The sequence below is a fragment of the Microtus pennsylvanicus genome, chromosome 6 (assembly GCF_037038515.1).
Source record: "Microtus pennsylvanicus isolate mMicPen1 chromosome 6, mMicPen1.hap1, whole genome shotgun sequence".
NCBI classification, from domain to species: Eukaryota; Metazoa; Chordata; class Mammalia; order Rodentia; family Cricetidae; genus Microtus; species Microtus pennsylvanicus.
Window position 1 is genome coordinate 64,920,733 of NC_134584.1, and position 26,826 is coordinate 64,947,558.

The window sequence follows — 26,826 nt, forward strand, 5'->3', positions numbered from 1 at the left end:
CCGCCTAAAGGTCAGAGAGTTGGAACTTACTTGTGTTCCCTTCAAGGTTATAGTCTGTTTCTATCTCAAACAAAGGCCCTACCTTGATTTAGGTCAGAGTTCTGCTTTCTCAAGGTTATTGTCAACAGGTGTGGCTAATATCTAGACCTTGATTTCAGGTATTAAAAAGTAGATCTGTTTCTACTTCAAACAAAAGTCTAAAGATCCAACTAAGTTCCTACTCCTTTAGGGAGATAACAACAGATTCCATCCTAGGAGTGGTTTGCCTACAGAATGTTTTGATCTAGGGTGTGAGTGTTACTTGTCTTGTTCTAGAAACAGAATGTTTAACTAAGAATGTAGCTCACAACCTTCAACTGGTCCTTGTATCATGCTAACTAACAGTTTAAGCAAATGGAAAGTAAATGCAGCTGGTTTCAGCACTCACTGGAACTCCCTCCCGTACTATCCCATGCTTCTGCTTGTTATTTTCACTCGTGTCCTCATTCTCTTATTTTTCTAATCCCCATGCCCCTACCCTGGTAAGTGGTATCCTTGTCCAAATTGGTCTCCAACACAGCTAGAATTAAGGGATGTTTGAGATACATACTGGAAATTTCGTAAAATACATGAAGGGGATCCTAATGAGGTTTCCTAATAATGGTGATAGAGTCCCTACTGGCCATCCCCTGTCACCAAGCAAGTCTACTGTGATGGCCAAATTTGAACAAAACTATTAACCACCCATTTTATGCCCTCTCCATGATCCCAAGTTCCCCCAAATTTCAGAAAAGAGTGGAACTCCACCCTGGGTATGACTGATGAGGGTAAGATTGATGACAGCCACTAATGACATGACTAATGACAGCTACTAACTACACGCCTCAACCACGCTTGATGTATTTTTAACTACTTTACTCTTCAATTCTGTACCTCCCCTCACTATAACCAATCAGGTTAAATGTCAGCTACCCCAAAACCCTCTGACAGGGCTGTGATCCACTTGTGGTTTTCCCTATATAAACCCTAATTTGTAAATGCTCAGGACCACTCTCCTCCACACACTGCGCCAGAGTGTTGGACAGTGGACCAAGCTCAGGCTTGTAATTAATTAAACTCCTTTGTGTTTGCATCAGATACAGGCTTTGTGGTGGTCTTGTTTGGGGGTCTCACAACACAGGCATAATACTACTAGTACTGGGACTGGTTGCATTCAATTTTGTTGTTGGCCAAGTGGGTCCCATGGAAAACCTCAAACAATCCAGGCTGTTGCTAAGAAAAAGGGTTGTTCTCTGCAAACTGACTGAGGGGCCCCATTGCCAGAACATAGAGAAATCAGGTTGGAGCTTACATGATATCTTAATCTCTGTTCTAGTGTCTTTGATGCAGGAAAGTACTCTGCAGGTTACCAAAAGAAAAATCTAAATACTAACCACCTACAAAACCTTTGACCTACAATTTGTACTGTTTGCAAGATATGTTAAGGTAACGGTGGCACAGAACTTGAAGGAGTAGCCAACCAGTGTCTGACTTGACTTGAGGTCCCTTCACGAGATGGAACCCATAGCCAACACTGTTTGAATGACCAAGAACCAGACACTAGATAGCTCAGAGACCTAAGGTAAAACCAAATACTATGGATCTGGAAAAAAAAATAACTTTTTAAAAAGTAACAATAAAATGATTCTTAATGATATTCTACTAAACTCATAGATCAGTGCCTTATTCAACCATCATCAGAGAAGCTTCCTCCTGAAGCAAATGGGAACAGATATAGAAACCCATAGCCAGATATTACACACATGGTGGGGGGTCTCATCAGATCCCTCCCCTCAGAGCTCAGGAAACCCTGTAGAAGAGGAAGTAGAAAGAATTTAAAAGCCAGAGCAAACGGAGGAAGCAGGAAAACAAGGCCCTCTGAAACAACTAAGCAAAGCTCATATGAACTCAGAGTAAAGCAGCAAGAACAGAGCCTACACCAGGTCCTCTGTAGGTATGTATATGTGTGTGTGTGTGTGTGTGTGTGTATGTATATATATATATATATATATACATATATATATATATATATATATTATAGTTTTAAGCTTAGCTGATGTAAGATTCTCCTCTCCTCTCTATGTTGTGAATTGGTTAGTAAAGAAACTGCTTCAGGCTATGACAGGGCAGAAAAAAGCCAAGGGGAAAATCTGAACAGAGATATATAGAGAGTAGGTAGAGTCAAGGAGATGCCATGTAGTTGTCAAAGGAGAAAGAGGCTCACCTTGCTGGTAGGCCACACCATCATGACAAAATACAAATAACAGAAATGAATTAATTTAAGATATAAGAGTTAGCCAGAAATATTCCTAAACTATTGGCTAAGCAGTGTTGTAATTAATAGTTTCTCTGTGATTGTTTGGGTCTAAGAGGCCGGGAAACAAACAAGCAGTCTCCATTTACACTTAGTATTTTTATGGGACTCATGGGTGTTAGAAGAAGTTGGTCTCTGATTCTTGTGCCTACTCTTGGTTGTTTTTTTTTCCCCTTCTGTTGGGTTGCCTTATCCCAACTCAATTGTCTTTGTTTTCTTATTTTTTTTTTGTCTTGTTTGGTTCTTATCTCCTAAAAGCCTGTTCTTACCTAATGAGAAACAGAAAAGAAATTAATAGGGAGAGAAGGGGAGGTGGGGAGGGATTGGGAGGTGCAGAGGGAGCTATATCATATGAAAAAAGACCGATTTTCAACAAGCAAAGAAATTAGTTCAAATAGGCCAAAACCTTTATAATAATCCTAAAAAGACACATTTTCTCCATTATACTTCCTTTCCCTCATAATTTAAAAGATCTTTTATTTCATGTTGTGCTGGGGATTGAACCTAGGGTCTTGTGTAAACTAGGGAAATTCTCTACAAAACAAAGTTACATCTTTTATATGTAACTTCCTGATTCATCTATTTTTTTAATGCCTGTTTTAAACGTGGTGAGTTACACTGTAAATAAAACTAATACATCTTAAAAATAAATGAGGTCAAGATTCTAGATACTTTGCTGGTACCATGTAGTTATTTTTGAAAACTCAGATTTTTTTTTTTGAATTTTTCAAATTAGCTCCGACGAAGCAGAATGGGCAGAGAATATATAAAAGGGTGGAACATCTACATGTTATAAGAATTGGAGTCAAAAACAAAAACACGGGTATTAAATGGATGATTCAATACCTAGAGACCGTAAGTCTGACTAAATTAAGAAATAACAGAAGACATTTGTTCAATGTAAGCTGATAAAAAACAGAGTAAGAAAGACAGCAAAGTTAAAGATACAGTTTTACAAGAATAGACGGTAAGCTAAGTAAATACAATTTACAAACCATTCTAGCATATTGGTGGTGAAATTAATATTTATTTTGAAGGATATTTGTCCAGTAATATGGTTAAATAAATTGTGCAATACCTCATAGAAAGCAATACTACTGCCTTGGTTAGCGTTTCTATTGCTGCAACAAAACACCATGGTCAAAAAAGTTGGGGAGGAAAGGGCTTACATGTCATCATTGCTGTTCATCACTGAAAGAAGTCAGGACAGAAAGAGGGCAGGATCTGAGCTGATGCAGAGACCATGGAGGGGAGCTGCTTACTGACTTGCTTCCCATGGCTTGCTTCCTCAACCCACCTATTAAGAACCCAGGACCACCAGCCCATGGATGGTACCACTTACTATGGGCTGGGCCCTCCCCCATTGATCACTAAATGAGAAAATGCCTTACAACTGGATCTCAAAGAGGCATTTCCTCAGCTGAGGCTCCTTCCTCTGATGACTCTAGCCTATGTCAAGTTGACACCCCAAACCACCAGTACATTAAAAGTGATAAAGAACCAAGTATCTCAGAAGATGTCACTGAAGACACTTCATCTCCAGCCAAGACATGAACAAATGTTCCATCATCGTACTTAAAAAACAAATGGCCCAGTGGAAGAAGACATCCTAAATCCTCCCACTTCCCTTAACTGTGAGAATGGTTTCTGACACAGCAGAAAATAAGTCTCTGTGTCTAAACTTAATGAAGCTATTTGCAAAAACAAAAGATATTTGATTTTTAGAAACCATCTTGTTCAAAACAATTCCAACTCAGTCTTTAATATTCAGTTCCTCTGAAACCTTCTATAATTTTCCCTTTTCTAACTAAAACTAGTAAGTATACCTCCAAACTGCCACTGGCGTGCTCAGCTGTATGTCTACTGACCACTGATGGAAAGAGCTTCCCAACTAAAGAGCTTCTTCCACCCCACTGCAACCTCGGGAGGTTAGCCTGGTAGTTTTCATACTGCAAAATAAAGACAGGGTGTGTGATGATCACCTCAATATAGAGTAATAGTTTTTCATTTACACACCATGTATATCACAACCATGTTAAGTGCACTTATAGTTTCTAAAACAAACTTAAATTAAGAAATTCAGTTATAATTTAAAGTGATAAATAGAAAAGCCAAGAAATTTAAACATATATCCCAAAATTAAATATTGTGAATATTTTAACAAATTAAGTAACAAAACACATTGTACAAGTAGTTCTGGCACTAGCTACACAATAATTAGAAATGTTTTCTCTCCCAGACTTATTTCTTATCTCTAAAATAACGGGCAAATGATCTCTCAGATCCCAAGCAATTCTTACTGTTTATGACTGTAGCAATTTTAACTTAATACACATCTAGCACTTAGAAGCATTAAACGTTAGGTTTTCAGCTAGTGGTAATACATAATTTTCTTTTCCTTAAAAGGACTGAATAAGCTACAATTTATAAGAAGCTTAAAAGGAAACCAAGAGTTGAGCTACAAGAGACTTATGACTTACGAAAGCCTAATGTTTTATTTTATTTTTGAAATCCATTGCAGAAACTTAGTCAATTCTCTCTTTAAACGACTTGGGCTTTTTTGTTTGTTTTAATGGTACAAGATTTTTCTCTAATCAGTGGGTATGAAGAGAAAGTAGTTGGCAATATCACACAGCACTAGGAAAAAATGAAATAAAATTTCGTATTTGAGGGTATGCTGCACACATTTGTAATCTCGGCACTTGGGAGATCAGGATGGTGGGTTCACGGCCATCTTGGTCTACAGAGTTAAGTTCCAAGATGGCCTGAAGTCCACACTGGAGGGAGAGACACAGAGAACATAAGAACTATGATGACCACAAACACTTCTAGAAAAATGATTAATAGATAAATTATAAAAATAAAATGCAAGCACCCAATAAAATTAGCTGAAATTATACTAGAAAATAGTTTCAATCCTAAAAAAAAAATGTCTTAAAATTAAGGTCATAATCAACAGTGTAGTGAAGTGTTTCAGGTTTTTTTCTGTGTTTTTAATGATCAGAAAAACATGCTGACAATTTTAAAAATTTAGTTCCCAAGTCTTCTACATTTTTTGTCTTAAAGAACATAATATAAATTTTAACCACAATAAATTAAAAACTTAGCTGGGCATGGTAGCATACAGATGTAATCCCAGCTCCTGGATGGCTGTGGTGGAGGGATCAAGAGCTCGAGGCAGCAGGAAAGACAGAGTAATAAGTCCCATACTAGTTTAGTAATTAGCAAGAAACGGTGGGAAAAAGCATAAAGCAATTCCTTTAAGATAAGAAATTAGTTTTCTCTTTGAACAAGGCTAAACAGAAAGGAATAGTTCTAGTGACAGAACACTTACACAGACATTCCCACAAAATTGAAGAATATGAACTATTTGTAATTAATCACTCATCATCATAAATATGGTTCAAGTCTTTGTAATGATAAAAATATTTAAATATGACAAGCTAATGGAGTTTTGGCTTTGGTGGAAAAAAAAAATCTCCCAGTGTGACTTTCCTTCACAAAAAAAGAAAGAAAGAAAGAAAGAAAGAAAGAAAGAAAGAAAGAAAGAAAGAAAGAAAGAAAGAAAGAAGAAAACAGAAGGTGACCTTGCTTTTCAAAAGTAGACCACGGCATTAGAGCCAATAATCAAATAAAGATTACAAACACCAGTTGAGTACTAAACAGTGTGAAGGACAAGCAGATAATTCAGATAACTGGGATTGTTAAAGACTATCACAGAGATAAAAATGTGAAGTTTGCTTTAAAAGGTAAACACAGGGTTGTATCTTAGTAGTCAAACCTTTCCCTTAGCATTTCAAACATAGTAAAACTAAAACCTTAGAGTGCTAAGTATTCACGGCAGGCATCAACTATTGGCAACCTACAATGAAATATACATAAAACAGAATCTGCTAAAGGTTCCTCCTGACATGCTTGCTGTCTGCAATGGTAAGGGTTTCCTTTCCTTTCTTTCCCAGTGCCCATCCACATTAACCACCTCTTCACCATCCAAAGCTCTGCACCCAAGAACTTGCTGCAAAGATACTATCACTGCCATTCAGCAGGTGTTCGAACCTGTGACATGTACGGCAGAGTAATTTATAAATATGAACCAACAGTTGTAAATTTATATAAAATATGACAGGTTTTTAAAATGTGATTTCTCTTGTAACACAAATAAAAAGTTGTTGAGCATAAACAAAAAGACAATATCTCATCACAAGTCCTATTTTTCCTCTGAAAAAAGATGTCTGTGGACCCTTTTTGTCAAGATGGCGCCGAAAGTGAAGAAGGAAGCTCCTGCCCCTCCCAAAGCCGAAGCTAAAGCGAAGGCCTTGAAAGCCAAGAAGGCAATGCTGAAAGGCGTCCACAGCCACAAAAAGAAGAAGATCCGCACATCGCCCACCTTTCGGCGTCCCAAGACCCTGCGGCTACGAAGGCAGCCTAAATACCCCCGGAAGAGAGCGCCCAGGAGGAACAAGCTTGACCACTATGCCATCATCAAATTCCCCCTGACCACCGAGTCAGCCATGAAGAAGATAGAAGACAACAACACACTTGTGTTCATTGTGGACGTCAAGGCCAACAAGCACCAGATCAAACAGGCTGTGAAGAAACTCTATGACATCGATGTGGCCAAAGTCAACACCCTCATAAGGCCCGATGGAGAGAAGAAGGCGTGTGTTTGGTTGGCTCCTGATTATGATGCTCTGGATGTTGCCAACAAGATTGGAATCATCTAAACTGAGCCCAGCCGGTTAATTCTAAATATACACTTTTTCACCATAAAAAAAAAAGATGTCTGTGATGATTAACGCATTAGTGGTGGCGAAGAAGTGACATGGAGAGATGGTCTTTGGGATGGCTGACCATATAAAAGGGAAGATTAGAGATTTTACAGCTCCCATGGAAGTAAAGTTTCAGCTGTAAGCAACAGTCATTACAAGCACATGGGAGGGGAGGGAGACAACTGCTGGAGACCAAGGGGAAAAAGCAGGGTGCCACAGGCTTGGGACGAGTGTGATAAAGAAAGCCTACAGTAATGAAGGAATTCCAGTTCAGAGCTCCACATCTCCATCTCCTTCTAACTCATCACCCTTACTTCATGCCCATGCCCAGACTTAAATGATGAATACTCTGGTATAAAGGAATCTCTTCCCTGGATACATTTAAGGCAAAAGAGGCACTATGGAATCTACACTGTGACTCACTGTAGCAGTGAAAGAAGTTGAGCACTTACTTGCCTTAGAAATGCCAACCATACTATGCCTAACAGTAATGACTAATTCCTGTAATACTATGTGTTATGTTATCAACTAGACTTGGGAAGATTTTCCAAAAGTAAGTATATAACAGCTATAAAAATTACTACTTTCTTTTTCTTTTTCTTTTTTTTTGGTTATAGAAGTTATAAAAGTAAATCTGCTGGCCTGGCCTGTCACCTGGGTACCCTGTCCCTTTAAGATACATGCTCCGTCCACTCCCAATCTCCCCACTCCAGCCAGGCAAGCGGATCTCCCACTACTCTGTCTATCCTTCTTCTAGAGAGGCAGCTTCTGCCTCTCTCCCTTCTCCCCTATCCCCTTCTTTCTTCTCCTTCTCTCTCTCTCTTCTCCCCCCACACCCAAATAAACTTTAAACCCAAGCACTCTCTGCATGGCCCATCTATCTGTATCCCACCTGCCCAGGGGACCAGCCCACCGCACCCCTTGTGGGACCAGCCTGGGGTCATGTGCATCATGAATGATAACAATAGGGCCTGAATTTAGGGTCTTCCACATGCTGCGCTAGGCAAGTACTCTGCCATTGAGTTATCTATCTCCAGCCTACGTGGAAATTGGGTAGAGTACATTGTCCAGGCTGGCCTTACACTCTATAGTTCAGGCTAGCTTGAATCTGTGATCCTCTTGCCTCAGTCTCTAGAGTAGCTAGGATTTTAAATTTGAACCAACAGGACTAACAAAAATAATCTGATTATTTCATATTATAATATTATTTCTATAAGAAAATGGTTTCTAATCTTTAATATTGGATTAAACTTGTGAAATCTAATTCTTTTATAAGCTAAAAGTTATCAAATTAAACAATAATCAGCCTGGCTAAGTAGCACAGTGGAACAGGAAAACAGGCTTAGAAGTCAAATTCTGTCACAGCTATCTATTTCTTTGGACAAGTTCCTCTACTTTTGTTGTGCCTCAATCTATAAAATGGAATTTAAAAGAACACAAAACACCAGAACTTACATACTTCATAAGGATTTCAGTGAAGTTCACTTTTAGAACACCTGATAAATTCCAACTGCTAAATAAACTTAGCTACTACAGTTATTGATGAAAAGTAAAACTCAATTTTGATCACCTGTAGTGCTTTGAAAGTCTTTGACTTTATGGACTCTTAGTTTTCTTCCTGCTGCTGTGATAGCCTGACAAAGGTAACTCGGGGAAGCCAGGGCTTATTGGCCAGCAATTCTAGCTGCAGTCTAGCTGTGCAGAGAAGGAAGGGGCAGGAAGTGAAGTCAAGATCACCCAGCAGGGAACCAACACACTCAGGCTAGTGATCACCTTGTTTTCTCCTTCCTGTGGAACACTTCACCTACAGAGAGGAGGGCCTTCCTACCACAATTAAGGTTAATTTTCTTAGGAAAAACTGAAATTGCTCTCCCTTTTTCCCAAACCTTACACTTTATGCCAGAAAACCACAAATGATATCCCATCTACTTTAATAATAGAATTACTCTTCAAGTTTAATATAAGTGTTGTGAAGGTACAACTGAGATTATTGGCGCCTGAGGTGTATTTTTCTCAGAACTTAAAGCAGAGTACTTTGTGGCAGGCACACTATGGACCCAACAATAATAGAAGGTTGCAGAATACAATCTAACATACAAAAATCAGGACCTCACACCAGCATAGACCAAGACCTTGCCTTTAAAACTATCTGTTTAGCTGAAGATACATCACAGTGGTAGAGCACCTGCATACTATTAAAGTCTTAGGCTTATTCTTCAGCATCAAACAAAACAACAACAGCATTTTTATATCAGTATTCCATACAAAGTAAAAGATTTATGTGTCTACGAAAATAAGCCAGACACACACCAATCCCAATTTGAGAGAAATTGGAAAGGAATTACCACAAACTGGACATCAACCTGGTGTCCATAAGAAGCATCAAGCCAGCAAGGACTATGGTGTGAGACCCTCCCTGCCCTAAAAACAGAAAGATAAAATATGAGCTAAACTAAAAGATAGATGACCAAAGCAGAGAGCAAATTAAATGGAAGACATTCCAGGTTCATGGCCAGGAAAGACTAAACACTGTCATGACATGAATCCTCTTCAGCATGATCCACACCAACTTATGACCAAGCAAAGTCATGGGAAGAAGGGCCAGAGAGATGGCTCTGTAGCTAAGAATATGTACTGCTCTTGCAGAGAACCACAGTGTGGTTTCTAGTATTCACTGCAGACAGACCACAGGCCTGTAACTTTCTATGAGGGGATCTAATGCCTCCAGTCTCCTTTGGCACCTGCATTCGAGCACACATATACAGAGACAAATAATTAAAAATAATAAATCCCCAAAATTATGGAAAATTATTCAATAAATTAAAAAACGAATTCCAAAATTTATAAAGACAGGCAAAAGAGATAAGACAAAAAAGAAAATACTGAAGAAAAAGTTAGAAGAATGACATTAGTAGATTTCAAGTCTTATTATAATGCTGTAGTACTCAAAAAAAGTGCAGTGCTGACAAAAAGACAAATTAACACAATAGGATATAAAGGCCAGATATAGGCCTACAAAAATTTGCTTGACTGAACTTTGACAGTCAAGAATATCAGAAAAACAAAAAAGGAAAGTCAGTCTTTTCAAAAAAATGATATTAGAACAACTATTTCACATTGAAAATGAAACTAGACATACACTTACTCTCTTACAAAAATTTATTTGAAACATCATAGGTGTAAAAGACAAAACTTAAAGAGTCCCTATAAGACAACACAGAAGACAACTTGTTGACCTTGGGTATAGCATAGATTTTCTAGACCTAACAATAAGGCCAAGTCCATTCATTAGAGAAAAACATTAGTGGAGGGGGCTAAAGACATGGATCAGTGGTGAAGAGTAAGAACTGCACCCCAGAGGACCAGGGTTTGATTCCCAGCACCCATAGCGCAGATCCCAGCTGTCTGGGACCACAGTCCAGGGAATCTTAGGCCCTCTTCCAACCTTCACAGTCATCAGGCATGCATGTGGTACATATGTATGCATGCAGACAACCCACCCAGAAAAATAATTTCAAAACCAAAACAACAAAAGTATTTAAAAATAATTTAGTCAATCTAAGCATGGTAGTCCACCCTGTTGGGTAAAAGTTTCCTCAGTTACTGAAACATTACATTCTTTAGGGAAGAAGTTTTCAAACACAAAGGTAAACAACTCAAAATAGCTTTAGAATGCCCTGGAACTGACTGATTCACTAAGCCTCCCCCAGGCAGAGTAGGCAATAAAGCTGAAGTGTTCCCCTCAGACAGAAGGAAGCCAGGCTTGAAAGAAGACTCAGACTAGCCAAGCTGCAAAGACTTGAGCCCACAACAGCTACCTGAAGAAATAGAAGCCTGCCACACTGCCTGGAAGAGGTTTAGACCAACTGATGCACCTGGAACAGACACTCTCCAACCTGCTGAGCTGTGAAGAGTGCACTAAACTCCCAACTTTGTGGACTGCCATCTATGCTGGGGGAGGGGCCTGGTGATGCAACTGTCTGAAGAGTCATTTCTGCTCCTGTGAGCAAGCCCACACCCATATTCCATAAGTAACCCCAAGAGAACTCACCAAGTTGGACTTTGGTGTCATCTCTATTTAGGTCTGTCATGGGCTAACTATCTGGAATGAGTAGACTTGTGTTTCCCCAGGAAAAGTTTTGACACATAACACACTCTTGAAATTCACGTACCATGATGGCAGAGTGCTTGACTGGCAAGCACAAGCCCTGGGTCTGTCTCAGAATAAAGGAAAGAGAGGGACAGAAGAAATAGTAGGAACTATCAAGACACAAAGACATGGGGAAATAACCTTAAATAGTTATTACTGAGCAGAAGACAGTCTGCAAGGATTATGGTTCCAATTATACAACATTCTGGGAAGTTTTGATTACAGTGAAAAATATCAGGGGTTGCCAGAGAAAGGGAAAGAAGAAGTATAAATTAGTAAAGCATTGAGTCTTCCAGGGGAGTTAAAATAATCTTACATAATAATAATAGAGACAAAGAATGATCAATTCATCCAAACCCACAAAAAGTATATTAAAAACGAGTCCTGGGTTGGTGACATGACTCAGTAGACAAAGGTGCTTGCCACTGCCATCAAACGTGATAAACTGAGTTCTATCCCCTGAATCCATGTGGTGGAAGAAGAAAATCAGCTCCCATTAGCTGCCCTTTGACTGCCATATGCACGCTAAGGTGGAAGTGCACACAAGCAAACATGATTTTTAAAAAGGGACTCCTAATATAGAAATAGACTCGGGGTGATTATAACATATCAATTGTATGGAATATACCATTCTGAGATGGGCACAGTGACACATGCCTACAATCACAGCACAGTGGAAACTGAGACAGGAGGATCACAAGTTCAAAACCAGTGTGGACTATACAGCCAGAACCTATCTGCAAAAGTAAAATGTTTTTTTTGTTTGTCTGTTTTGTTTTGTTTTTTGGGGCAGGGTTTCTCTGTACCTTTGGAGCCTACCCTGGAACTCACTCTGTAGACCAGGCTGGTTGAGAACTCACAGAAATCTACCTGCCTCTGGCTCCCAAGCCCTAGTATAAAAGGTGTGGGCTACCACCACCCGACAATAATTTTATTTTTTAAAAAAGGATAGGTCAGCTACACTACACGGCAGCACCCATACCTGAAAGCAGCTGGACAGCAAAAATAAGACTCTACTTGTGGGTTTAAAAAAGAGACAAAAACATGCAATTAGCAGATAGGGAGGTGAAGGTCGATCTGGAGAAGAGCAAGGAAGAAGGGGTAAATATAATCAAATCTGCTGTATGAAATTCTTAATGACAATGAGGAGATATACCACAATACTAAAAGCTACAGATAATGGGAAGGACATGTAAAACAACTGAAACTTAGGCACACTAAGCTAATCTGAAGCTCCTCTTTTAAAAACACCTTTCAGGGCCAGAGAGGTTGGTGTGGGAGAATTGTCTGTATTCTGTCAATCATGTTTTAAATAAACGCTGATTGGCCAGGCAGAAAGTATAGGCGGGTCAACCAGAGAGGAAGTAGAGGTGGGGCGATGAGAACAGGAGTATTCTGGGAAGAAGGAAGCTCTTTTGCAGTCCAGCCCAGACCACCTAAGAAGCAACACGTTACCTGCCCCGCTGTGAATGGTACCGAGCCCAGTGGCTAGCACAGATAAGAACAATAGGCTAATAAGAGGTCTGAGCTAATGGGCCAATCAGTTTTATATCTAACGTAGACTCTGTGATTTTTTGGGGGGGCTTACTGGCTGTGGGAACAGGGTAGGATAGAAACCCCAAACAAGCCTGGCCTTCATGTTACAAGAGGTGGCTTGTTGTTAAGGAGATTGCTCTTTTCTCAGGGAACCCTCATTCAATTCCCGGAAGCTGTGACTACTAACAACTACTTGTAACTCCAGTTCCAGGGAATCCGACCTCCTCCTACGGCCTCTGCAGGCACTGCATACACATACATGCAGGAAAAACACCAACATACATAAAAAATACTTAGTTAATTAAAAATTAATTGGGTTAAAAAACAAAAGCTTCAAGGGGCTGGAGGTGGCTCAGAAGTTAAGAGCACTTTGTTATTCTTCAGAGGATGGAGATTGGTTCAGAATACTCACATATGGATTAAGATTCACTCCACAAGGACTTGAAAACTGTTGTTTTACTATAAATCCAGAGCAGATGGTAAAGTAGGGTTTGTCCTCTCTAAAATTCATGCTAGAGTTTAGCTTCCATTGCATTAAGAGGGTAGAAGCTTAACAGAACTCATGTTTCAGAGTATTGTCATTGAGATGTGATTACAAATAGTTAAGGTCATCACAACAGAGTCCCTATATTAAATCGAGGAAAGAAAAGAAATGAGAGGATGCATGCATTCACAAACCACACACACACACACCCCTCTCGCCCATCTCTTGCCATATGATTACCTGAAACACCTAACTACTGCCCAGCAAAGACATCATCACTAGATGAGGTCCATCAACCTTGGCCCAAGACTGTGACCCAAAAAACCCGTTTCTCAGAATTTACACAATCTGTGGTGCCATACTATTAGCGATGGAGAAGAAAATAAAACAAGTGGTATATAAAGAAAGAAAAGTAGTTTACATTTTGGGGTTCTTTTAGGTGCTCATGGGACAAGCTGAATTAACCAAATACTAACTGGGGAAATAACAAGTCTCAATACAAGCATCCACTAGGCCTCTTGAAGGACAAAAAGAGCAAGGAAGAATCTCAGTAAAAGGAAGTCAGAAAACTTCAGAAGAAACTTAAATCTCTGGCACTGAATGTTTAATGCGAAAACCTCCTTAGAATCTGTCTTTCAAATTGCATGTCTGATTTTCATTCAAAAGCATAAGAACTTCTAATGAATACACCCCATTTTCCACTATGTATGGCTTGAAGACTTCTTATTTAAGACTTAATTACAGAATTTATTAGAAACAAAATTCTGAGTTGGGAGTGATAGCTCATACAATAAGCCCAGCACTTGGGATACTGAAGTAGGATCGTAGGGAGTTGAAGGTCAGCCTGAGCTATTGAGTAAGAACATGTTTCAAAGAATAAACAAGCAACCACAGACTCTGAAATTTCACTACATGATAATGGGGTCCAAATATACGTTTTTTACTAAGAATCATTGGTTTGGGTGTTTTTGTTATTTGCTTGTTTTGAGGTTGAATCTCACCACATAGACCTGAGTAGCATGGAATTCACTGTATACTATGCTGACCTTGAACTCACAGGTGCCATGCTGGGATTAAAGGGATGCACCACCATGCCCAGACATTCTTAAGTAAAAGTATCCTAACACTCTTTCCAGTTTCATGAGAAGCTACCTATTCTATGACTCCCCCCATTTAGACTCAATTCAATGGTCTGTGCTGTATGTATTTCTCTCCTAATGTGTAGCACAGCACATTATCTCTGCCCACCAGTAGGTCCTCACCAACTGACTATAGCAAAGCTTTCCCTCCCTACAACTAGCTAACAGTGGTTAATAACTCTAAACTGCTACATGGAATAAACAAGCCAGGGAACATGCACAACTCAACATGCTAGCTCTACTTTACTGTTCTCTCACGAATCAGCATGAATACAATTTCCAACATGACAAAGAGTATAAAAGAATTAGTATACCTTTAATAAATTTTCTATAGACTATTTTCACAAACTGAAAGCCAAATATAAGGACAAAGGTTCTAAGACCACCCACATCATGTATAAAAATATTTTTTAAAAAAAGAGAATGAGGTTAAAGAAAAAAAAATGGAGCTAAAGAGCCAAGGAAAACAAATCTTAATCAGAAATATCTATATATTATGAAAGAAAGTAGTAAATTATTGAATGTAAGAATCAGAAGATGACTCAAAGATTAACTCTACTTCTTTTGTAAAGAATCTAGAACTTATAATTTTTTAAAAATAATTTTTAAGTATTTTACTTGTATTTTATATACATTGACATTTTGCTTGCATGTATGTCTGTGTGAGGGTGTTGGATACCCTGGAACAGAAATTACAGTTGTGAGCTGCCATGTGGGTGCTAGGAATTGTACCCAGATCCTCTGGAAAGGCAGCCAGTGCTCTTAATCGCTGAGCCATCTCTCCAGCCCCAGGAATCTAGAACTTCTTACTGAGCTGAGGAATCTTACAAAATCACATAACTAATGGGAAGACTCTGGGTCTTCAGAGTTCATGGAAGGTGCTGACTGTATGGTTACCAATTTAAAAAAAAAAAAAACGCTAATTCAACTAAGCTACATCCTAAATTCAGCCCATCCTCACTAAATTCAATTCTCAGGATTCCAAGCATTGACTGCAATTACATACACAAACACGATCAATTCTATAGCTGTGAACAACTAACTTCAGTCAAACAACTCAAAAAAACAAGGTCAATGTCACAATGAAGACAGTTAACTACCCAGCCTGACATTGTGAAAATCACCATGAGATTAGCTAGAAATATACCTACTTCTTTGAAGCTGGCAGAGTAGTTTTACAGATCTCAGAATGCTGGGAACACATTCTGATCCAACTTCTCTGTGACTAGAACGTATTGAAGATTTTTATTGATTTCTATCGTGAACTTTCTAGATTAAGAAGTCAAAAACTCATTTATATTTAAGAAACGGAGACCAAGCTCATTAGACATCACCTCAAGTATATCATTGCCTGTTTCTACACTCTGCATTCTTCCTTCTGAAAAATCTGAAGTGGTGGGAAGGTTGGCTAGATTTTGATTCCTTCCAGTTCTAATGTTCCCTTTCTAATTTCATTATGCCAAATGAGAACAGAACTCTCTTAAGGAAGTTAAGTCATATTATGCAGAGGTACAAAACATTTTTTTAAAAAAATCTAAAAGAAATGTAAGTCACCTGGTAGAGTGCAACAGGAACCAGATGAGATTTTATTCTCAACAATGTTCTAAAGTCCTTCTAAAATCATCACACACAACAGCTAAAACTGGCAATATTTGATTCTGAAAAGCAGACATGGCCAAACTGGGAGTGGTGGCACTTGCCTTTGATCCCAACACTCGGGAAGCAGTGGCAGAGACATCTCTGATTTAGAGGACAGTCTGTTGGACACAGAAGGTGGCATGGCCAAATGAAGCAAGAATCAAACATGGAAGTGTCTGCGGATGAGGGTTTGAAATCTTTCATGTCAGCTGTCTGTTCAACTTTCCCAGAACCCTGTGATCTTGGAAACATTGAATCTGCTTTTATAATTCTCTTATGTTCCAGAACATAGTTTACTGCGATCATGTTCCCTACACAACCACTTGCCCTCCTCCCATTTTCCTAGAAAGCAAAACCCAGGCCTGTCAAAATTCCATTGTTCATTTCTTAAGTTAACTACCGAACTGTGCGATCAGTCAACACCCACTGCTTCTTAACTAAAGTTGATGAAAATTTCCTTTCTAGGTCCCTAAACTTTATCCTGCTTTCAGCCTAAAACACTCGGGAACTCTCCGGATGGCTGACCTCACAGTAAAACACCCTCTGCTTACTGCCTACCATACTCCTTTCCATCCTATCTTCCCACACCAGGCTCTCCAGGAAACCTTTTTCACCTAACCTTTAAGACACTTGCAAATATTATGGCTGAAGCTATTCTCTCTGCTGCAATTGCTCTTTTCTCAAAACAATACCTTTACAAAGTTTCCTTCCGATTAAATCTGTTGATACTCAACTTGGATATTTTCTTTTTAGAAATGATATTATTTCCAGTTCTGAAATAGTAGAGTTTTAAGAAAAGCCAATTTTATCTTACGTGCCTAGCGTTGCTTGTCTCCAAGAAAGATACAGTCAGTGTTCAAAAGGTACTTCTATATTCTTAAAATCTTGGTCACAAGCCCGCAGCGGGAAAGGTGACGAAGGTGACAGGGACAGGTGAAGAGCTGAGCAAGGTCATCTGGGAGCCACCTGGTGCCACAGGCCACGAGCGATGGGGGCTACCTAGACAGGGCACTCCGACAGACCCGCCCCTCCCGCGACCCCACGGGTCCCTGCCGTGGCCGCGCGCACTCCGGGCAGGTGGGGGTCCCGTCGGTTCACCCCAACGCTCCCGCAGGTTCCATTCAGCGCAGCGGCATCAACCGGCTCTTTCACGGACTGACCTCCCCGCCCTTTCCTCCCGACGGCCGTCACTCTGGTCCTCACAGGAGGACTCACCATAACGCCGGGATAGGTCGTGAGACTGACACTCGAGAGCCACCGGCAGCGTCCTGAATCTCCCCGTCCAGGGTCGGCAGAACGGACCTCTGCAAACCGCGAGGGAAAAGGTCTTCCGGCTCTGCCGGAAGTCCTGCCCGCGCGGGACAGGAAGTTCCTCCCTCTCCTCACCGCCAGCGACCCCACGCCACGCAGAGAGGAGGAGACGCAGGGCGTCCTCTAAAGCGACTTCCGCGGGGGCCGGGCTGTGTGTGTGTGGGGGGGGGGGCTGACCTTGAGAGCGCAAGAGCGCACGCGCACAGGTAGGTGGGCGGGGCGGGGTGCCGCGCCGGCAGGGTTCCTAGGAGGGCTGGGCGCTCTCCCCCGAGCCAGGGATCCGCTCTGGGTTGGAGAAAACCTCGCACCCTCTCTGTTGGGCGAGGATAAAGCGTGACCCGCTGCTGTATTTGTTCCTAGGTAGCTCCGAAATCGTCTAGCTCAGCCAGCGTCCTTTCTGTCTTTAGGTTTTTCTTACGTGGTACCTTGGAGTCTTGGTTAAAAAGCCACTTCTTGCCGACCTCTCCTAACGCAGTGGAATTTGACCTTTATAAGTTCTTTGCTCTCCACAGAGGCCGACTGAAGCCAGTGGATATCTACCAAGAGCAGCGCCAAGAAGAAAATTCAATATGGACATGTCCTACCTACTTAATTCCAATATAAACAGGAAAGATAACACGGAAAAGAGGGAAATTCTCACACATACATGGAGGGTGTGTCCCAAAACATGTTTGAGGGTGGTGGGGGCAAAACAATAGAGTACTGGCGAACTCTATTGTGATGAGAATTAACCTTGGAGGCAAGTTTGAAATAACTACACAGAGCATCTTTAATTCAGAAATTTATCCAACAGTTTGAGAAGCCTTATAGAAACTTTTCCTACCTTAACCCTTATCCATGAGATATCACCATAGTGTGGTTTTCATCCTGACAGAGTACCTAGAAGTAATGTTCAACCTGTAAATGGCCCAAGGGCCTAGGAATCAGTTCTGAGCCACCTAAAGAACTTAAATGGGGCTATTTGAAAAGGGTACAGGAGACAAAGTTTATACCTTGTTAGTTTTCAGTTGGGTCAGTGTCCGGGTGATAGAGAAAGGATAAGAAATGTCACAAGCTGCTGCAACTCCAGTGGCCTTGGGGAGTAGTTGGTAAAATAGATTTCTGTTGATGATCAATTCAGAACTTTGCCCCAAGAGTTCTTTCTGTTTCTGATCTCCAGAGAAGAGGTTGTAAATAGGCCCTGGGCCAACTGCAGATGGTTGAGTGTGGCAAAGAGGGATTGGGGTATCTGGAGGAAGCAGTTGAGGAAGGAAAAGGTGGAGGAGAGTGGCCCTCAGCCTGTTATTGACATCACATTCTCTGAAGTCGTACTCTTTCATTTATGACACTGTGGGTCTTGTAGCTGTCCTAAACCCGGAAGCCTCATAGAGGTTCACAAAACATCTCCTCCTATATGACAGTAAGATGGGAGTTATTAACAAGGTAGAATCCATTCCTGCCAGAGTAAAAACCAGAAAAGAAATCATCCAGTTTTTGCTATCATCACTTTGAATAGACTGTTATAGCCTATACTCTTTCTTTTCTGCATGGCACATTGATTGCCAATCCTTGGTTAAAATCCTTTAATGTCACATGATTATCTCTGTTACAAAATTACAAAATTATTAAACAAGTAATATTTTAAACATTAGTTTGTATATGTTTACATTATAGCTACATAAAGACTTTTTATCCTATAAAACAGTATTTTCTAGCTACCACCTATCTATTTTTGTTCTTAAAAATGAATTTACCACTTTCCATTTCTTAAATCAGTAGAGATCTTTGATAAAAAATCAGATACAGGGAATTATGAAAGGGAAGGGGAAGATGTTATGATAACAATTTAAACATCTTTTTGGCAAAGAAGTCATGGGTACAATCTCAGAGAAGTCTGGGCTGTTACCACTTGAGATTTGTGAAAACTTAAAAATGGCTTCTTTGAGAATTGGTATCAAATATGTGTCAATATCAACAGAAAGCTACTTATCAGTGCCCACTCTGATCTGAAACTCTTCCAATTATTAAAATCTATCACTTTTCAAAGAACAATCCCCGTCTTTTACAAAATGTATAGATTTGTTTCACCTCTTTAAAAAGTTCCATTGTTTTCTCAATACTAAATGTGATTATGTGCTTTATTCTGTGATTTATATTCCTTTATGATTTGTGGCTATATGGTTCTTGTTTTTTGGGCTTTTGGTTCTGTAGTAAAATTGTACTTAAAATTCTTTATAGGTAATAGTAGGCACAATTGTGTTCCAATAACAGTAAAGTATTGGTCATATTCTGCCATGTATAGTTAATGGAAGATTATGTAATTGTTCTAAAAAGCCACTAGTCTCAATAGTGGAAAAAGGCTGTCTTTAAGCTAGAGGAGGGTTCATGAGTGTGGAACCTCTGTAATTTGTTTAGTGCCTTTGTCAGAGACAAAAGAGCTGTATCCCTTTTAGTCAGCACCCTGTGAGAACAGAACAGGAAGTCATCTGCTCCATGAAGAGGGACCCTTTCAAATCCACCTTTGATCACTATGAGAACCGATTATGTGCTTTAAATCACCCAGCTTATAATAGTTTTGTTACAACATCCAAAGTAAAGAACGCAGTAATTTTGGTCAGTATAATTACTTTGACCTGAAAAAAGATCCTACACTCACAGAAAAAGATAATTCATTAATTCTCAGCATAGATTTTGTAAACCTTTCTATACTAAGGAAATTTTTTTTCTTTTTTTTAATTTATTTATTTATTAAAGATTTCTGTCTCTTCCCCGCCACTGGCTCCCATTTCCCTCCCTCTCCCCCAATTAAGTCCCCCCCCTCCTCAGCCCGAAAAGCAATCAGGGTTCCCTGTCCTGTGGGAAGTCCAAGGAACCCCCACCTCCATCCAGGTCTAGTAAGTTGAGCATCCAAACTGCCTAGGCTCCCACAAAGCCAGTATGTGCAGTAGAATCAAAAACCCATTGCCATTGTTCTTGAGTTCTCAGTAGTCCTCATTGTCAGCTATGTTCGGCAAGTCCAGTTTTATCCCAGGCTTTTCCAGACCCAGGCCAGCTGGCCTTGGTGAGTTCCCAGTAGAACATCCCCATTGTCTCAGTGTGTGGGTGCACCCCTTGCGGTCCTGAGTTCCTTGCTCCTGCTCTCTCTCCTTCTGCTCCTGATTTGGACCTTGAGATTTCTGTCCAGTGCTCCAATGTGGGTCTCTGTCTTTGTCTCCTTTCATCGCCTGGTGAAGGTTAATATTCAGGAGGATGCCTATATGTTTTTCTTTGGGTTCTCCTTATTTAGCTTCTCTAGGATCACTAATTATAGGCTCAATATCCTTGGTTTATGGCTAGAAACCAAATATGAGTGAGTACATCCCATGTTCCTCTTCTTGGGTCTGGCTTACCTCACTCAGGATAGTGTTTTTTATTTCCATCCATTTGCATGCAAAATTCAAGAAGCCCTTGTTTTTTACTGCTGAGTAGTACTCTAATATGTATATATTCCATACTTTCTTCATCCATTCTTCCATTGAAGGGCATCTAGGTTGTTTCCAGGTTCTGGCTACCACAAACAATGCTGCTATGAACATCGTAGAGCATATACTTTTGTTGTATGATAAGGCCTCTCTTGGGTATATTCCCAAGAGTGGTATTGCTGGGTCCAGGGATAAGTTGATCCTGAATTTCCTGAGAAACTGCCACACTGCTTTCCAAAGTAGTTGCACAAGTTTGCATTCCCACCAGCAATGGATGAGTGTACCCCTTTCTCCACAACCTCTCCAACAAAATCTATCATTGGTGTTTTTTATTTTAGCCATTCTGACAGGTGTAAGATGGTATCTTAAAGTTGTCTTGATTTGCATTTCCCTGATTGCTAAGGAAGTTGAGCATGACCTTAAGTGTCTTTTGGCCATTTGAAGTTCTTCTGTTGAGAATTCTCTGTTCAGCTCAGTGCCCCATTTTATAATTGGATTGATTAGCCTTTTACGGTCTAGTTTCTTGAGATCTTTATATATTTTGGAGATCAGACCTTTGTCAGTTGCGGGGTTGGTGAAGATCTTCTCCCAGTCAGTGGGTTGCCTTTGTGTCTTAGCAACAGTGTCCTTTGCTTTACAGAAGCTTCTCAGTCTCAGGAGGTCCCATTTATTCAATGAGGTCCTTAATGTCTGTGCTGCTGGGGTTATACATAGGAAGTGGTCTCCTGTGCCCATGTGTTGTAGAGTACTTCCCACTTTCTCTTCTATCAGGTTCAGTGTGTTCAGACTGATATTGAGGTCTTTAATCCATTTGGACTTGAGTTTTGTGCATGGTGATAGATATGGATCTATTTTCATTCTTCTACAGGTTGACATCCAGTTTTGCCAGCACAATTTGTTGAAGATGCTCTCTTTTTTCCATTGTATACTTTTAGCTCCTTTATCAAAAATCAGGTGTTCATAGGTTTGTGGGTTAATGTCAGGGTCTTCTATTCGATTCCATTGGTCGATTTCTCTCTTTTTATGCCAATACCAAGCTGTTTTCAATACTGTAGCTCTGTAGTAGAGTTTGAAGTCAGGGATGGTAATGCCTCCAGACGATCCTTTGTTGTATAAGATTGTTTTGGCTGTCCTGGGTTTTTTGTTTTTCCATATAAAGTTGATTATTGTCTTCTCCAGATCTGTGAAGAATTTTGAAGGGATTTTGATGGGATTATGATGAATCTATAGATTGCTTTTGGTAGAATTGCCATTTTTACTATGTTGATCCTCCCAATCCAGGAGCAAGGGAGATCCTTCCATTTTCTGGTGTCCTCTTCAATTTCTTTCTTCAAAGACTTAAAGTTCTTGTCAAATAGATCTTTCACATCCTTGGTCAGAGTTACCCCAAGATATTTAATGCTATTTGTGGCTATCGTGAAAGGTGATGCTTCTCTAATTTCCTTCTCTGTTTCCTTATCCTTAGTGTATAGGAAGGCCACTGATTTTTTGGAGTTGATCTTGTATCCTGCCACATTACTAAAGGTGTTTATCAGCTGTAGGAGTTCTTTGGTAGAGTTTTTGGGGTCACTTATGTATACTATCATATCATCTGCAAATAATGAGAGCTTAACTTCTTCTTTTCCAATACTATTCCCCTTGATCCCCTTATGTTGTCTTATTGCTATTGCTAGAACTTCAAGCACTATATTGAAGAGGTATGGAGAGAGTGGACAGCCTTGTCGTGTTCCTGATTTTAGTGGGATGGCTTTGAGTTTTTCTCCATTTAATTTAATGTTAGCTGTCTGCTTGCTGTAAATAGCTTTTATTATATTTAGGTATGAGCCTTGTATCCCTAATCTCTCCAAGACTTTTATCATAAAGGGGTGTTGAATTTTGTCAAATGCTTTTTCAGCATCTAATGAAATGATCATATGGTTTTTTTCTTTCAGTTTATTTATGTGGTGGATTACATTGATAGATTTTCATATGTTGAACCAGCCCTTCATCTCTGGGATGAAGCCTACTTGATCATGATAGTTAATTTTTCTAACGTGTTCTTGGATTCGGTTTGCCAGTATTTTATTGAGAATTTTTGCGTCGATATTCATGAGTGAGATAGGCCTGTAATTCTCTTTCTTGGTTGTGTCTTTGTGTGGTTTTGGTATCAGGGTAACTGTAGCTTCATAAAAGGAATTTGGCAATGACTCTTCTGTTTCTATATTGTGAAATACATTAAGGAGTATAAGTATTAGCTCTTCTTGGAAGTTCTGGTAGAATTCTGCATTGAAAGCATCTGGTCCTGGGCTTTTTATGGAAGGGAGATTTTTGATAACGGTTTCTAGTTCTTCGCGACTAACAGGTCTATTTAGATCGTTCACCTGGTCTTGGTTTAGCTTTGGTATGTGGTACTTATCTAAAAAAAATGTCCATTTCTTTTGCATTTTCTAGTTTTGTGGCATACAGGCTTTTGTAGTAAGATCTAATGAGTCTCTGAATTTCCTCTTTGTCTGTGGTTATGTCCCCCTTTTCATTTCTGATCTTATTTATTTGCGTGTTCTCTCTCTGTCGTTTAATTAGTTTGGATAGGGATTTGTCGATCTTGTTGATTTTCTTTAAGAACCAGCATTTTGTTTCATTGATTCTTTGGACTGTTTTCTGTGTTTCTATTTTGTTGATTTCTGCCCTCAGTTTGATTATTTCCAGTCTTCTACTCCTCCTGGGCGCATCTGCTTCTTTTTTTTCTAAAGCTTTCAGGTGTGCTGTTAAGTCTCCGATGTATGCTTTCTCTGTTTTCTTTAAGTGGGCACTTAGTGCTATGAACTTTCCTCTTAGGATTGCTTTCATAGTGTCCCATAGGTTTGAGTATGTTGTCCCTTTATTTTCATTAAATTCAAGGAAGACTTTAATTTCTTTCTTGATTTCTTCCTTGACCCAGGTGTGGTTCAGTAGTTGACTGTTCAGTTTCCATGAGTTTGTCGGCTTTCTGGAGGTAGGATTGTTGTTGAATTCTAACTTTAATCCAGGGTGATCTGATAAGACACAGGTGGACACTGATATTTTTTTGTATCTGTGGAGGTTTCCTTTGTTTCCGAGTATGTGGTCAGTTTTTGAGAAGGTTCCATGAGCTGCAGAGAAGAAGGTATATTCTTTCCTATTTGGGTGGAATGTTCTATAGATGTCTGTTAAGTCCATTTGCTTCATTACCTCCAGTAGTTCTCTTACTTCTCTATTAGGTTTCTGTCTGATTGACCTGTCCATTGCTGAGAGAGGTGTATTGAAGTCTCCTTCTACTAGTGTGTGTGGTTTGATGTCTGCCTTGAGTTTTAGTAATATTTCTTTTACATAAGTGGGTGCTTTTATATTAGGGGCGTAAATATTCAGGATTGAGACGTCATCCTGACAAATTGTTCCTGTTATGAATATAAAGTGTCCATCTCGATCTCTTCTGATTGATTTTAGTTTGAAGTCAGTTTGAAGTCAGTTTTGTTAGAAATTAATAAGGCCACACCTGCTTTTTTCTTAGGACCATTTGCTTGAAAGACCTTTTCCCAACCCTTTACTCTGAGTAGATGCCTGTCTTTGTGGTTGAGATGTGTTTCTTGCAAACAGCAGAATGTTGGATCCTGTTTTTGTATTCAATCTCTTAGCCTGTGCCTTTTTATAGGTGAATTGAGACCATTAATATTAAGTGATATTAATGACCAGTGGTTGTTTACGCCGGATATTCTTATTGTTTTTGGAAGTAGAGTTTGTGTGTCTCCCTTCTTTGAGTTGTGCTAGTTAAGGGTCACTAGATGCCACAGTTATTGTAGGCAGTGTTGGCAATGTTGAATTCCTTGGGTTGCGATTTTCCTTCTATTATTTTCTGTAGGGCTGGATTCGTGGCTATGTATTGTTTAAATTTGTTCTTATCCTGGAATGTCTTGTTTTCTCCATTTATAGTGAATGAAAGCTTGGCTGGGTATAGTAGTCTGGGCTTGCATCCATGGTCTTTTAGCTTCTGCAGTACTTCTATCCAGGACCTTCTGGCTTTCATTGTTTCCATAGAGAAATCAGGTGTAAGTCTGATCGGTTTACCTTTATAAGTTACTTGGCCTTTTTCCTTTGCAGCTCTTAGTATTCTTTCTTTAACCTGTATATTTTGTGTTTTGATTTTATATGGCGAGGGGATGTTTTTCTTTGATCCAGCCTATTTGGGGTTCTGTATGCCTCTTGAACCTTCATAGGTACATCCTTCTTCAGGTTGGGAAAGTTTTCTTCTATAATTTTATTAAGTATATTTTCTGGACTGTTGAGCTGCACTTCTTCTCCTTCTTCTACTCCAATTATTCTTAGGTTTGGTCTTTTTATTGTGTCCCATAATTCCTGAATGTTTTGTGATGAGAATTTGTTGGCTTTGCAGTTTTCTTTGATCAGAGCGTTTATTTTCTCTATGGTGTCCTCAGAATCTGAGATTCTTTCTTCTATTTCTTGTATTCTATTGATTATGCTTGATTCTGTAGGCTCTGCTCGTTGACCTAGATTTTCCATATCCAGCTGGTCCTCAGTTTGTGTTTTCTTCCTTGCTTCCATTTCAGTTTTCAAGTCTTGAACTGTTTCCATTACCTGTTTGTTCGTTCTTTCTTGGTTTCCCAGGGTATTATATACGTATTTACTCATTTCTTCAAATTTTTGGTTATACTTCTCATGCATTTCTATAAGGGCATTTTTCACATGTTGTTTAAGGGATTCTATTGCTTTCATAAAGTCTATTTTTTCCACTTCTTCTGTGTTAGGGTGTTGAAGACCTTCTGTTGTAAGATCATTGGGTTCTTGTGTTTTCATGCTGTTTTTCAGATTATTGGGTGAATTCTTGCCTTGGCGCCTGCCCATCTTCTCCTATCGATGCTATCTAAGGGGTCTGTTAAAACTGGTTCAGGTTTCCCTGCTGGCCAGGGGCTCCTCTTACAAAATGCCCTTGCTCTGTTTCCTGGTTCCTGCTGGGGGCCAAGATCCCTCTCACCCCTCAGAAGGGTCTTCAGGAATAGGACCCGCTCCTCCTTTGCCAGGGACCTCCCCAACCGAAGGCCTACCTCTTTGATTTAATTGTAGTGGGGCGATCTGCTCTTGGTGTTGCACACGGTCCCTGCAGCCTGCTTCTGCTGCCACGATGGCTCCTGGCGCCTGCGGCCTGTGTCCTCTGATGCCGCTCCGGTCCCACCCAGTCCCAGCCTGTCCCAGTCGGTCCCCGCCAGCTGCGGAGGGCGTCCTCAGGCCGCCTCCATCGTCCAGTGTTCCGGCCGCCTCCACCGTCCGGGGTTCTGCTATACTAAGGAAATTTTTGAAAAAAAAGTATGTAAGAAAAAAGTTTTGCCAGGTGGTGGTGGCATGTGCCTTTAATCCCAGCACTCGAGAGGCAGAGGCAGGAGGATCTCAGTGAGTTTGAGGTCAGCCTGGTCTACAAGAGCTAGGTCCAGGACAGACACCAAAGCTACACCGAGAAACCCTGTCTTGAAAAACCGAAAAGAGAAAAGAAAAATACCTATATTACTTTTACCTTCCTAATTTGGGAGAAAAGTTCTTCAGAAGTTAAACCAGAAGTTGGAGAGTATACTGGAAAATCAGCAGTCCAAGGCCAGCCTGGGCTGCATCAAACAGCCTCAAAAATAAAAATGTACTGCAGTCCCTCAGTAATTCAGTAGCATTCCTGTGAATCTTTATGTCTGTGTTGCTTTCCCTAGTTGTTTTTAGAACTTTAGAAGTGGAATGAATACTTATAATTGTACAAGTTGTATAGTGCGTATTTTCATGAGATCTGGGGTGGGCAGGGCAAAGACAAACCTGAGCATCCTTCCTCAAGAGCTGCCCACCATGTTCTTTGAGTTGTGGTCTCTCCTTTTGGTCAGGAACAGGTTGGTTAGGCTGGCTGACCCACAACCAATAGCAACTTTGCCTTGAGTTTTCGGGTTGTTTGTGTGTGTGTGTGTGGGTGTGTGGGTGTGTGGGTGTATAGTTTGGTTGTTTTGTTGGGGGGTGTTTTTGACTTAAGTATAGGTTCTAGGATCA

At 40.1% G+C, this 26,826-nt stretch overlaps 1 protein-coding gene and 1 pseudogene across 3 annotated transcripts in view; one reads left to right on the forward strand and one right to left on the reverse strand.

Moving 5' to 3' along the window:
• The window catches only part of Tmem161b (transmembrane protein 161B), a 78,985-nt gene extending 61,586 nt beyond the window's left edge, over positions 1-17,399 (reverse strand). For all 3 annotated transcript variants that reach the window (XM_075976369.1, XM_075976370.1, XM_075976371.1), the window contains exon 1: positions 17,264-17,399. In XM_075976369.1, the coding sequence (XP_075832484.1) occupies positions 17,264-17,266 (3 nt within the window). In that variant the 5' untranslated portion in view covers positions 17,267-17,399. The remainder of the gene's footprint in view (positions 1-17,263) is intronic.
• Positions 6,586-7,093, forward strand: LOC142852856 (large ribosomal subunit protein uL23 pseudogene; annotated as a pseudogene).
• Positions 17,400-26,826: the final 9,427 nt, after the last annotated feature.